The sequence below is a fragment of the Mirounga leonina genome, unplaced genomic scaffold (genome assembly GCF_011800145.1).
Source record: "Mirounga leonina isolate KUSES-001 unplaced genomic scaffold, KU_Mleo_1.0 Mir_175, whole genome shotgun sequence".
Taxonomy (NCBI): Eukaryota; Metazoa; Chordata; class Mammalia; order Carnivora; family Phocidae; genus Mirounga; species Mirounga leonina.
Genome location: NW_023270453.1, coordinates 2,092,781 through 2,105,762, shown reverse-complemented (window position 1 = coordinate 2,105,762; position 12,982 = coordinate 2,092,781). Strand labels below are relative to the sequence as shown.

Here is a 12,982-nt window from a genome sequence, read left to right as displayed (position 1 = left end):
TAGATTCAACTTCATCTAGATTATTTGCCACGTATATGTATCTAGAATCAACTGCATCTAAGACTCAACTGCATCTAGATTCAACTGCATCTAGATTATTTGCCACGTATATGTTTCTAGAATCAACTGCATCTAGATTCAACTGCATCTAGATTCAACTGCATCTAGAATATTTTCCACATATATGTATCTTTTCCAATTACTCCAAAAATAGTGTCTGAAATGTCAGCTTCCTAGCATCAGAAATCAAGCACTGATATTTTCACAATGTTTTTCATCATTATGGTTAGCAGCTCTTTATATATAAACCAGTGTAGTATATCAGTGAGAAGGTTTAAAAGATATATACATATTTTTTTTAATCCTGGTGATTCTCTAAAATGTACTAACTTAGGTACAAATTAATTTTCTATCTTTGAACCTTTAATAGGTATTAAAATGATATATTATTTCCACACAATTATCCAAGAAAACAGTATTATTTAAAATTAGATTGAGAGTTACAAATAATTATATATATAATTTTTGTATATCATTACAAAAATGGACATATATACCTAAAACATACACTTTTTTCATGTTCTGATCTGTAAATTTTACTATAGACCACTGAATTGTACACTTTAAATGAGTAAACCTTATCACATATAAATTGTATCTCATGAAACTGCTTTAAAAAACATACACATTTTTTATATTCTTTGCAACATACCAAACTCTGTCTTAAAATTAATTGAAAAGAAGTCCAAGCAAATGTTTTTCATAAAACGCATTTATAGTAGTCATGTTAGAAATAAAAACACACCCAAAATATCACTGAGAAAAATTACTTTATTAGACTAAATATGTCCATTACATTTCAGTGTCATTAGAAAGTCCCCCCAAAAGGATGGGCCTATCCACATTTTGTTTTGCATTCATGCTTTGTTAGTTATCCAGATTAATGGTGAACGACGCCGTCATACACTTGGTGAGGCCATTCCTTAGTATGTTTTAGTCATGAGAAGGAGGAGCTGGTTGTACCCTACCATTGAAATACGATTTTGTGCTTCTTTGACATATCTCAGACCAGGTGTATCTAAAATCAGACTTGGTCTACCTTTCATCTGTTTATGGTCCTGGGTATATTTTACCTGCAAAGTAAATAGTAGAATGTACTTAACAATAAGACAATTATAAGAAAAAATACTGTGTAACTTTTCAAACTTTCCAAATGAGTGAAACACATCCAACATATTCACAATTCTTTCCCAGGGAAGTTGTTCAGTGAACTACCTATCATTCTAGAGTAACAGTCTAAAATTTTACTCTCAAAGTTCACCTTGAAAAGCTACAGCAAAGACAATCTAACTCTCTCTATGAACCGAGAACAGATGTGTGAATGACCAAGATTCACTAACAATGTAGTCAGGAAAAGTGGTTATCACACTTAAATTAAACAGGAAAAATCCAAACCAAATGAAGGCTAAATGTATTTTCCTGTTTCTAGGATTTCCCCATTTTCCACGGTAACACTGTTGAAGAATGCATACCAAACCCAAGCATCCCTCTATTTCCTTTTCTTTTTTTTCCCACCGTAGAGGGTAAGAAGCGAGGAATATCAAATCGAATTTCCTTGTAAGCAGCCACAGCTTAAAGGTAGTTTATGTCAAATAGAGTCAACATCTCTGGACAGAAATGCCACTGGAGAGCTATGAACTGTTAAACCTAAATGCTGATTCCCAGGCATAAGAAAGTTCTTCTTGACGGCTGACCAGCAGAACACTGCTGTTTATGAAGCTGGATATGCATGACATCAGGATGGCCATTACTGAGGACCTGAGCACGTATGTGCAATTCGGAACTAAAGCCCTGATACTTACTAAGAGAAAGTGTACTATCCAAATAAGACACCGAGGTGCACATGGGACTTTAATGAGTAACTGAATTCTATATTCAATGCATTGAAAGATTTTTTTTCCTCTACATCTTACTCTGGAGTAACGAGTCATTTCTGATTTTGTTTTGCTGAGAACATTTGACAATCCACAGTCAATGAAATACATCTGCAAAATGACACTTATTTAACTTATGCATCAAAGACTTTACCACTTTCAAGACACTGGCTAAAATAACATGAATCACTGTTTAAATGAGCATGATATAGTTTAAAACTAAGCTTTGAATGTAACCATTGGTCACATCTGGAAATAGCAATGAAGGGTTGCAGGATAACGTCAAGTTTTGCAATGGAAGTCATCTGAAATAACACATGTACTTACTGCGTGTATCACAAATGTTGCTTGAAAATACCTTTTATTTTCACAAAAAAAAAAAAACAAAAAACAGGACTGCAAGTAAATTATAACGGATGCATCCTTTATAACAGACCAAAACGAATAAAACCACTTGCCGAACTAATATTTTCTTGGTTCTTCTTCACTCTTTCCATTTCAGGAGTTACACTTAAAGCTGTAGCTCTTCCCAGTTGACCTTTATAATAAACCTATCATTTCAGAGAATAAAAAATAAGAGGACTGTGCATCAATTCAACTAAGTAAGAGTCTCACAGTAGCTATTTTAAAGAGCTAGCCAACAGGTGTCTGGGTGGCTCAGTCCATTAAGCATCTGCCTTTGGCTCAGGTCATGATTCCAGGATCCTGGGATCGAGCCCTGCATAGGGCTCCCTGTTCAGTGGGGAACCTGCTTCTCCCTCTCCCACTCCCCCTGCTTGTGTTCCCTCTCTCGCTGTGTCTCTCTCTGTCAAATAAATAAATAAAATCTTTAAAAAATAAAAATAAAAAATAAATAAAGAGCTAACCAAGAAAAGGGAACTATGAAAAAAGAGAATGCTTCTAGAGAGCTAACCATATTTAAAATGCTTGCATCTTAAATCAATCTATTTTCATTCATCCCGTAGTATGAATCCCTGGGAATGGAGTCACTGTGAATGTACTCAAATATATGGGCATACCATCAGTAGAACTGTCAGAAGCATTGTATCACAAAGGAATAGGAGAAGAAATGTCTTCGTGGATATTACTTAAAGGTACTCTACCCATATACTGCTACGGTTTGTCAGTAATTAACTGCAGCAGAACTTTTGAAAAGATGCCTAAATAGTGACCAACGTCAGCAGAACTTTTGAAAAGATGCCTAAATAGTGACCGACATCATCCATAAACAGGCCAGCATGCTTCCCACTACTCTATTCTCCTTCTCAGTAACCACGTTCCTTTCTGAGACTAATGAAGTTATGTCAACCATGATTCTAAATATATCAGGAAAAGTTGAGCATCTACTTCTCCAAAACACAGTTGTGAGGTAAAGTGCCAAAAAATGGCCTGCCTTTGTCTTATAATCTGCTCGTAAGACTTTAAAGGTTTGAGGAATAAAAGATTTCTTTGAACCTAATAGATTTCCAGGTTTCCTTTTCCAGAGAACCCAATCTATATGTTAATGACTTCAAAAAAGGATTCTCTCAGTGAACTGCAGCCATGGATTACAGAAACAGAAGGGGATTAAGAATTGGCCATGAGTTGGTGCCTGAGTAAAACCTGACAGCCCCAGTGGGGCCCGTCCCATGTGATCTCTTCAGGCATGCACACTTTATAATTGCCCCCAAGATATCGTCCAAAAATAAAGCGCCAGTAGCTGGGAGTGGGTGATGGGACAGGACAGGCTAATGAACAAGAACACATACTAGTAGGAAAGGCAGTAGGAAAGCTTATCTGAAGGGCCAAGATGCTAGAAGCTACCACTGCATCCCTTAGGGGAACCACAGTAACTGGAAGCACGCAGACAAGATGAGAGGGACACCCAGTGATGGACAGACAAAAATCGTGCTGGCAGTCACTAGGAATGCTAGAGCACGGAATGCCTGGCTGAACCCACCACACCTCAGACCCTGCAACCTTTGAAGTCAATTGGCCGTCCGTGGAGAGCAGAATTGCCAACACAAGGTTATGAAAATGTTATCAACACAATCCCTTCATTGACATTGATCATTCATTTGCTATCATAAGAAAAAAAAGCTACTAAGGTCACACATTGCTGATGTTCTTCTGGTTTTCCTTAGCTCTCTTCAGCTCCGGTGGATCAGAAATGGCCGTTGCCTGTTTAATTTCTCCTTTGTATTTTACCTGCAGAGGATAAGCGAGGATTTTAATAGAGGGTAGAACAGTCTCCCCTGACACACCGCAGAGGAGGAACCTCAAAATTGACCCTATCTTTACACGTTTTCCCCCACTGTAGTTAGGCAGCCACCTTTCAGTTCCTATCTACACCTGGATCCTGATTCTTCTGACGTGGCAAGCACAAAATGTCAGCTGTGCTTCTTTACAATGATTTTTCAATACATACTCTGCTGTCCAATACCAAAGCTAATTGCAAATTCCATAACTAAAAGCCATGGAAATATGAGAGAAACAAGGGAATGAAGTCACTGCAAGAGAACCATAACGAGGTTGCCGGGCAGCCCAGGGAAAGCTATTTACTCTCATTCTGACCTGAGGCTTTCAAAAGAAGCTAAAGACTCCTGCCTCCTACCACATTCCAGGGGTATTATAAGAATAAAGCAGTATTCAGCCTGATTTTTCTCCTCCACCTGGAAGAACTCACACTCAAATTTTAAAGCCTTTCAAGATTCCCTGTTGGGGAAGAAGAAGGCTATTATTTATTTTGGTAAAAGTTCCATGAAAGGGCCCAGAAAATGGGAAAAATAACTAGTAGGGGGCACCTTTGAAAGGGCTTTCTGAATTGAGGGAGGCCTGGGTTCAAATCCCAGGTCTGCCCTTCACACTATGGGTTCCTGGCATGTCTGCTGACCTCCCCAAGACTCAGTTTTCTGCACCTACAAACCAGAAAAATAAATTGTGCCAACCTCATGGCTTCATATAAAGCACTGAGCACAGGAGCCCTATCAGAGGTACCTCCTGATGGTTAACTCTCACTGCTTTATTAGCAATAGATTACTGAGGATTGACTAATGTTTTCCATTTTATTTATAGGTTCCCTGCCCTGACCTTATGTCTTCGAACCCCACCCAAGCCGAGTCTTCTTTTGCTCTATTCTAACAGATAATTTTTTTTTTTCTCAGATTGACAACAGACCCACTTCTCTCCAGGTCCTACTCTCCAGGTAAAGTAGAGATTTACCTACTCAACTATGAGGTCCATGAGGATAGGAACCAGCTCCCACCCATCTTTGTGTGCCAGTGGAATGCCTGGCAGATTGGGGCGCTTGCTGAAGATTTCTTGAATAAACAACCATGGCTAAATTATAGGAAGACAGTCCCACATTTCCTGGATTGAAGGAGAGAACCAAAGGGCATGCCCTTGAGCACATGACCGTGAGAAGAAGCATCCAGCCCACCGAGGGCTTAAGCTTTTCAGAGAGCACCATGAAGAATAAAAATGCGTAACGCTTGCCAATAAAGGAGAACACAGAACCACTTGCCGTACTCAGTTGCTCCTGGTTTCTCCTCACCCTCTCCATCTCCGGCGTGACGCTCATCGGCGTGGTTTTGTGGTACTGTTCTTTGTATTGGAGCTGCAAGACAAGGTGCAAGACAGTGTGGAGTTACGCGAAGGAGGTATGCACCCATCCTCCAGAACAGACTAAAAGGAATGCCACGTGGCTACAAAGCATCCATTAGTTAAAATCTTCATTAGAGGGGTGCCTGGGTGGCTCAGTCGTTAAGCGTCTGCCTTCGGCTCAGGTCATGATCCCAGAGTCCTGGGATCGAGCCCCGCATCGGGCTCCCTGCTCGGCGGGAAGCCTGCTTCTCCCTCTCCCATTCCCCCTGCTTGTGTTCCCTCTCTCGCTGTGTCTCTCTCTCTGTCAAAAAATAAATAAAATCTTTAAAAAAAAAATCTTCATTAGAATTGCAAAGTGAAATATGTATCGCTAACAGACGTCTCCATTACACTCATCCCAGACTCCGAGCTCCTTCTCGTCCACATGTTTTGAATGCCACCTTCTGGCGGTGCTTCTTCGAATTGTATTATGTAACGGTGGCCTGAGTTTGGTCGTTACCAGTAATAAGAAATTACCCCTTCTGTGAATTCATTTCTTCATAGCACTAAAGCAACACTATCAAATTACTATTTTATACTTAACAATAAAAAGTGTACATTCTTATCATTAGCAAGGAGGGCTGCCCCGTCCCATGCTTGCACCTTCGTGACAGACTGTCACTACGGAATCGCACCCCGAACCTCAAAGTTTCCCTTCTCTACAAAGTTCCCACAATGGAAGGCCTGTGCTCTGACTAGCATTATGGAAATCTGCCTTACCTACTACATAAGAGGTTCTCTTTTTTGGCTGGGAGGATCAGACCCCAACATTTGTGGTCAGTTTTCCAGCAATTCCATGACACCCCAGGAAATAAATGAGCATCCAGCACAAAGAAACAGAACGGCATGTCCGTCCAGTGAATTTTTGACTGGCAAAAAGTAAAACTGGAGGTTAAAATCCTATGATGAGGAACTCCACATCTTAATGATTTTCTGGAATTTAAATTTAGTGGAAGGGAATTTTTTTTTCTTGTGAGGTATCACAAGACCTGCGGGACCTGCAGATAAAATGGACTTGAGCTGCGCACCCTCAGCCGTGAACATGACAGTGAAGAGAAGCTTGATCATCTGGGAAATAAATGACGAAGAGTCAGGCCCCCTCTGGGGGGCTGCTTTCCTCAGTGGGCGCCTTTCTTTGTGCCATGACATGTAGTTGAGAGTTTGGGCAGATTCTGTGTCCAGGATAATGAACTGTCTTAGTTAAAGTGAGAAAAGGTCCAGTGTAATCTCTACCAATGGTGGGATATGAGGAAAGATTACTCCGGGTAGTGATGGGAGGGGGGAAAATCTGCTGACCCCATGACAGATGTGGAGAAACTGCTGGAGCCACTTGGCAGTGGATGTAGGTTTGCGGACGTAAAGCTGATATTGGCGACTCCTCCTGTCTTGTTTTCATCCATTCACAAACATGTTAAGTGCTCTCCAAGCAAGATCTCGTCCCTGTTTCATAGGTAGGGAAGTTGAGGCTGGGAGAGGTGGGTGGTTTGTAAAAGTTATACAGCAGGTAAGGGCTGGAGCTGAGATCCAGCCAGCAGACCCGGGTCCACATTCTTCCCACGACTCCAGTATGGTCCCAATTTCTACCATGTGCACACCTCTTGCCGTATGCTGGGCCGGCTATCAAGAGTGCTGTGATTGCCAGTATTAGCCTTTCATTAAATTAACTCACTATTATTTGCAAATAAAGTTATTTTAAGGGGGTGTTATGTTTCTCTGACACATTGAAAACTACTAACCTTTCTTTTAGAAAAAGGGACACATTAAAACAATTTAATCCTTAAACCAAGGCCAGCTCACGGGTGGAACACCTGCCACTTATATGTGAACCACACTTTGGGAAACACTGGGACTCCCGACTTGCTTCCTTAGGCCCCGAATTACAACTTCTCTCTGCACCATCAGGTCCTTGCCACCTTTTACCCCACGCACTCATCACACTAAACCTTCCCTTCCTTAATCGGGACTTGGACCCTGAACAGATTCGGTTTGCTCTGCCAGGAAGATGCTTCCTCACGAAACCCACCCTAACTTTTATTAATCCTTCAAGATCTAACTCAAATGTTACTCTTCCTCCGAGGGTCTTTCTCTCTCTCTCATGGACATTGCCTTCCTTCTCTGCATTTCCACAGCACTTTGCAAAAGGAATCATTACTTATCATTAAACATAAAGACACTGCATGTAATGTACTCCAAAAGCATAGTAAACAGTCAGTAAATATTAATTATTGTGATAGCATTTCATGCATAATGGGTATTTATGCCCATGTCTGTTTCTCCTAGAGACCTGGAGAAGTCGCACTCAGCTTTGAATTTCCCCAGAACAAGAACAGAGCAGGCATTCAGTAACATGTCCTTTGATGGATAAATGCACACAGGAGGTGTCATGCTAGCTCAGCCTAAAGATGGGGGGCATCTTAGCCCCACCTTTTAGGAACTGGCCTCCTGCAACAGTGTGCATCGTCCTGGGACTTCACCCATACAAGTGTCACACCCTCATTGCCTACTGCCATTCAGTAAAGTAGAAAATGGTACTCAGGGCGCCTGGGTGGCTCAGTTGGTTAAGCGACTGCCTTCGGCTCAGGTCATGATCCTGGAGTCCCGGGATCGAGTCCCACATCGGGCTCCCTGCTCGGCAGGGAGTCTGCTTCTCCCTCTGACCCTCCCCCCTCTCATGTGCTCTCTCTCATTCTCTCTCTCTCAAATAAATAAATAAAATATTTTTTAAAAAAAAGAAAGAAAGAAAACGGTACTCAAAGAAATATGATCACACATTGCTGATGTTCTTCTGGTTTTCTTTAGCTCTCTTTAGCTCTGGAGGATCGGAAATGGCCGTTGCCTGATTCATCTCTTCTTTGTATTTTACCTGCATTACATATTTAAAAAACAAGGTGGTAGATGATTAAAAACAAAACAAACAAAAGCAATGTGGGTTTTAGTCAACGAGAGGCTTAAAAGATAGGTAAGAATCCTGCATTCGTAACTGTTACACAGTTGAGTTTTTTAGACTCCAACACTAATTTTCCTTCAGTGGGAACACAAATTTTTATTTTATGGGATGTTGCTTTCAAGATTCCTTTATCCTAAAGTGCAAATAAACTCATATCTATTCACCTAGCCATCACCATAGGAATTATTTAATTAAAATAAGCAAATGTTGAAAATATTTGAAAATAAATTTTATCATTAGGCAAAGACACAAAAAAACCTTGGAAATCATCGTAAGTAATATAATAACTTATAAGTTTCTAGCCAAAAAGCAGTTTCTACTCATTAATGTGTGAGTTTAAATGTATCATGGATTTAAAGGCAAAAGCCAAACTGTGTTAGCTACAGAGTCTTGGGAAGACTGCTTATCTGGGGGAGAGCACACAAATGATCCAGAATAAGGAAAAAAATAAAGTGGCCACAACCAAAGAAGAAAAAGAGGAAGGTGGAGGGAAATGTACAAAAAAGCAGAGGCCAAGGCCCCTGATCTCTATCGAAGGCCCTGTGGCAGGAAGTCAGGATCATGTTATACAAATCCAGCCTATACACTGGCATTCACTTTATTCAAAAGCTCTTCCTCCAAATCTATTTAGAGGAAGATCAACCAGACAAAAATGGTAATGCCAGCACACGGTTATGCATGAGACAAGAAACAGCTCTTTAAACTTATGAAATGATTAGTAATGCCATCGGATCAGGTGGTATTTTAATATGTCTAAAATTCATGGAAGATTAGATTCAAGAAAAAGGACACACATAAATATTTATATGTAGCAAATGCAGGCAAGACCTAAGAGGCACATGTTGAAATTTAGCAAAGACTTAAATCTACACAAACCAGGTTTTAGAAATCACTTGGTAATATTTAAATGATTAAGGCTGAAATCCATGCTGACAGAGACAAAGAAATGGTAACCTACGTATCTATGTCCTAGTAGCCTTAGATTTAATAGGAGTAACAATGGCAATATGAGTCCAGATCCAAAACAGTTAATTTGACAATACACTGAGAAAGACCACCTCTAAATAAGATTCAAAAATAGCTCTTAACAGGGAAAGCTAATAGCTAAAAGGCTTGTACATCGGAGGTGGAAAATGTCGAGATCTTTAAATGTTAGAGAATCATATCTTGGTTTGACAGATCTGGTTAATCTTGAAAGGGCAACTTTCCATTTGAATACTAAGCAGGAGTTTATGGCCCAACCTTATAGAGATACAGAATTACACATTTATTGTTTGCTAGAAGAGGCAGCGGAATGCTGGAAAAAGAAATGATATACCGTACTACTTTGCGTGATTTTCCTCGGGTAAGAAGCTAAACGTGATTAAAGATGAACATTTGTGTTTTTCATACGACTCTAAACTAATCAAAATGGCACAGTCATTTTACTGTAGGCAATGGAATTGCATACTACAGAACATTTATAACATTGTATTTCAGTACACTGATGGGTACATTTCAAATATTATCATTGGAAAGTGAAGGAAACATTTTACCCTTCTCTGCCAAACTAAGTTCCCCGCCGGACCCCAGCATTGCCGGACACGGGCTCTCGCCACAGTGGATCAGAACACATTTGCACACCCTAACGGTAACCTCCTTCTCCTCATGCTTTCTTCAGGTGACAGTTTCATTCATGCTACAGAAATTTTATTACACTAGTAGTCTGCAGATTTTTTGAAGTATGCTTTACTGTAGCATTACCTTGCCTTTCCTACTCTTTCTCCACAAAAGCCCATGCACACTCCTATTCTAGAACGCCACATTAACTATCCTGACAGATACATCTAACCGGAGCTGTTCTACTTGAATTACTTAAAGGCTCTGCCTCCAAGAATGAAGGTGAAGAGAAAGGTCAAGAAGGGGATTTCAGGAAAGAACCTTTACGACTTCCTCAAGAAGAAACTAAATACACTCCATATCCATGGAAGAATTCCTGTTGGTAAGGATAGCCAGTCTCCATTGTAAATGTCAAATACCAAATGGAAAAGTTTTTACCTATAACAGTAAGCGCCTCCTCTACCCTTCCCCCCTAAGTTCAAAGGGAGTTGGAGGGTAAGTTATTTTACAAATTATAGTGAAGGTGCATGTTTTTGCTTTGCTGAAAGCTGGAAGAAGTAGAAAGCAAACAGGGCCTCTGAAACCTTCCCTTAAGCCACCAAATAGATGTACTAAGGGCCTTTAATCATTCTGCAGGGTAAAATTTCTTTCCTCCAAGTTGTGGAGAGGTACTGAAATTTATCTTTTCTCTGAAAAATTTAATACAGTTAAAATTCTGTTCAAAACATGAAATCTAATCCTAGATCTCATTACTGGACTATTAAAGTGATCTATCTCTCTTGCACTATGATATATCAAGATGAAACACTGCTTTAGGTTCAAGGGGAACAAGGCAACAGTTTTCCTTCTGAAAGTGAGAACTTTGATATTTGATGAAATAGCATTTTAACAAAGAGAAGAATAAAAGAAAAAGTAGCCAGTTTAGCAAAGAACTAAAAACATTTATCTAGCTTATGCTTGCTTTTGGAAAGGATAATTAATGCTGTAGAGCACTTACTGAACTAATATTCTGCTGATTTTTCTTCACTCGTTCAGTCTCTGGAGTATATTTTACTGCTGTGCCAGCTCCTACTTCTTCCTTATAAAATACCTTTGTTACAAGAGAAGGAAAGAATAACTATAAGCTTATTGGAATTCAGGTCCTAGATCAGATTCTTATAAAAGAAAGACAATTTCTCAGGTTCTCAAGTAATGTGAATACAACTTCTATTTATGAGTAACAAGGTTATATCAATCAATTAAATAATCCATTATGAGAATAAATGTCCCATTTGGGTCTCACATTCCATAGCATCCCACCAATAACCCGCAATACCTCTTCTAGGACATGTGTGGTAGCTGACATGGCTGCAGATTATTTGGTCTAAGAATATAAGTGGGCAAACTAGAGTTTCCTTCTTCAAATACAAACACAAATCACATGTGTGTTTGAGAAAAATCAAAGCACATATTAGAAAAGCTTACTAAGCAGTATCATTTAATTCAAAAACGGCATGAAATTTTAAGCAAGTGCTATTCTCCAAACACAAAGATGCCCTCGTTCTCTTCAAAGAAAGTACTGGCTCTATCCCCAACATCAAAAGTTTATTCAGTCTATTTCCTGTCTCTTCTACGTTAACCTTCCCACATGCCTCTCCACTCCTACCAACAATCCACCCCTTTCAAAGACAAAGCAAAACAAAGAAACAAAATGTTTTACCGAATAGTAGGATAATTATAAGAAAGGCATATGAGGACGGAACTATTCCCTCTGTTAAGATTTGGTAATTCAGTGGGCCCTAATGGGGGTTGGAAGAGTATGGTCTCAGAGATGTTTTCCTCCACAAGACAAAACTCTAGAACACCATGAAATCACAGGAGATAAGGGTGGAAACAGCTTTTTTCCCCTGATCTTCCCTTCCAGCCAGACTTTTCCATTTCTTAGCACACCTGCTTTGAAGGCCCTAGAGGTACCTGATTAGCACACATTGAGGTTTAGAGTTTACCAATTTATTACAAAGTAGAAAATATTCCAAAAGTCCTCAGACTTAATAGAATTTATATTTTGATGAGACATTTACTTAACTACTAAGTGACTAATGAGCTAGTTCTACATAAAAATATTGGCTGTACGGTCAATTTTTATAATCTTAGAATTCAGGTTTATATATCCATTAAATGTAGACCCTGTCCCTTAATTAATGGTTGCTGATACAATTCCTATTCCTCAAAATAAAAATATAAAAGTTTAGGAATTGGTTACAAGCTAGTAAATCCCTAAATACCTGATCACTGCAAATCAGTGACCAGGAAGGAAATCGCATTATAGGATTATTCTCATCTCTGAAGTAAAATCTGTGTGGAAGATTAAGATCTCTTTCCTAACAAACAATGAATCATGGAACACTACATCAAAAACTAATGATGTAATGTATGGTGTTTAACATAACAATAAAAAAGAAAAGAAAAAAAAGATCTCTTTCCTAAGTAAAATTTTAAATTTCAGTTAAAAAGAACTCTTGCTTGTTCCACAGAAGAAAATTTGAAATTATAATTCCAAAACAATCATGATAAATTATACCTTGTAAGAACATTTGGTACTATTAAAGAGAAACAAAGTGCCCAAAATGGAGTCACTCATGTTAAGCCCCATCAAGACTTAATACCTAACCTAATTGCAGTTTCAGCCTCTCCCAAGAGTGGAATTTTAAACCAATCAGTCTGGAATTTCCTGATCAGGACTAGAGAGGTAATCTGCTTGGTAGGTCCCCACCTTTTTCCCTGAGGGAACGTGACCTTGTCTGAAGTAATCCTATCTTTTCTCCTGCTAATAACTTCCCTGTCCTGCCAGTTTCTGCCTATCAGAGCCTTATATTTTGTACATCTCTACTGATCATCCTCA

The 12,982-nt window shown here is 39.3% G+C and overlaps 1 protein-coding gene across 3 annotated transcripts in view; it reads right to left on the bottom strand.

Moving 5' to 3' along the window:
* The window catches only part of NEBL (nebulette), a 346,705-nt gene that overhangs the window by 32,186 nt on the left and 301,537 nt on the right, over window positions 1-12,982 (bottom strand). Inside the window, exons 18-23 of one of the 3 annotated variants that reach the window (XM_035021515.1) lie at window positions 11,099-11,191; window positions 8,326-8,418; window positions 5,437-5,529; window positions 4,029-4,121; window positions 2,393-2,485; window positions 1,029-1,133 (exon numbers count right to left, since the gene is read on the bottom strand). The exons of the other annotated variants lie outside the window; for them this stretch is intronic. Of the exons in view, the coding sequence (XP_034877406.1) occupies window positions 1,029-1,133; window positions 2,393-2,485; window positions 4,029-4,121; window positions 5,437-5,529; window positions 8,326-8,418; window positions 11,099-11,191 (570 nt within the window). The remainder of the gene's footprint in view (window positions 1-1,028; window positions 1,134-2,392; window positions 2,486-4,028; window positions 4,122-5,436; window positions 5,530-8,325; window positions 8,419-11,098; window positions 11,192-12,982) is intronic. 3 annotated transcript variants of the gene reach the window in all.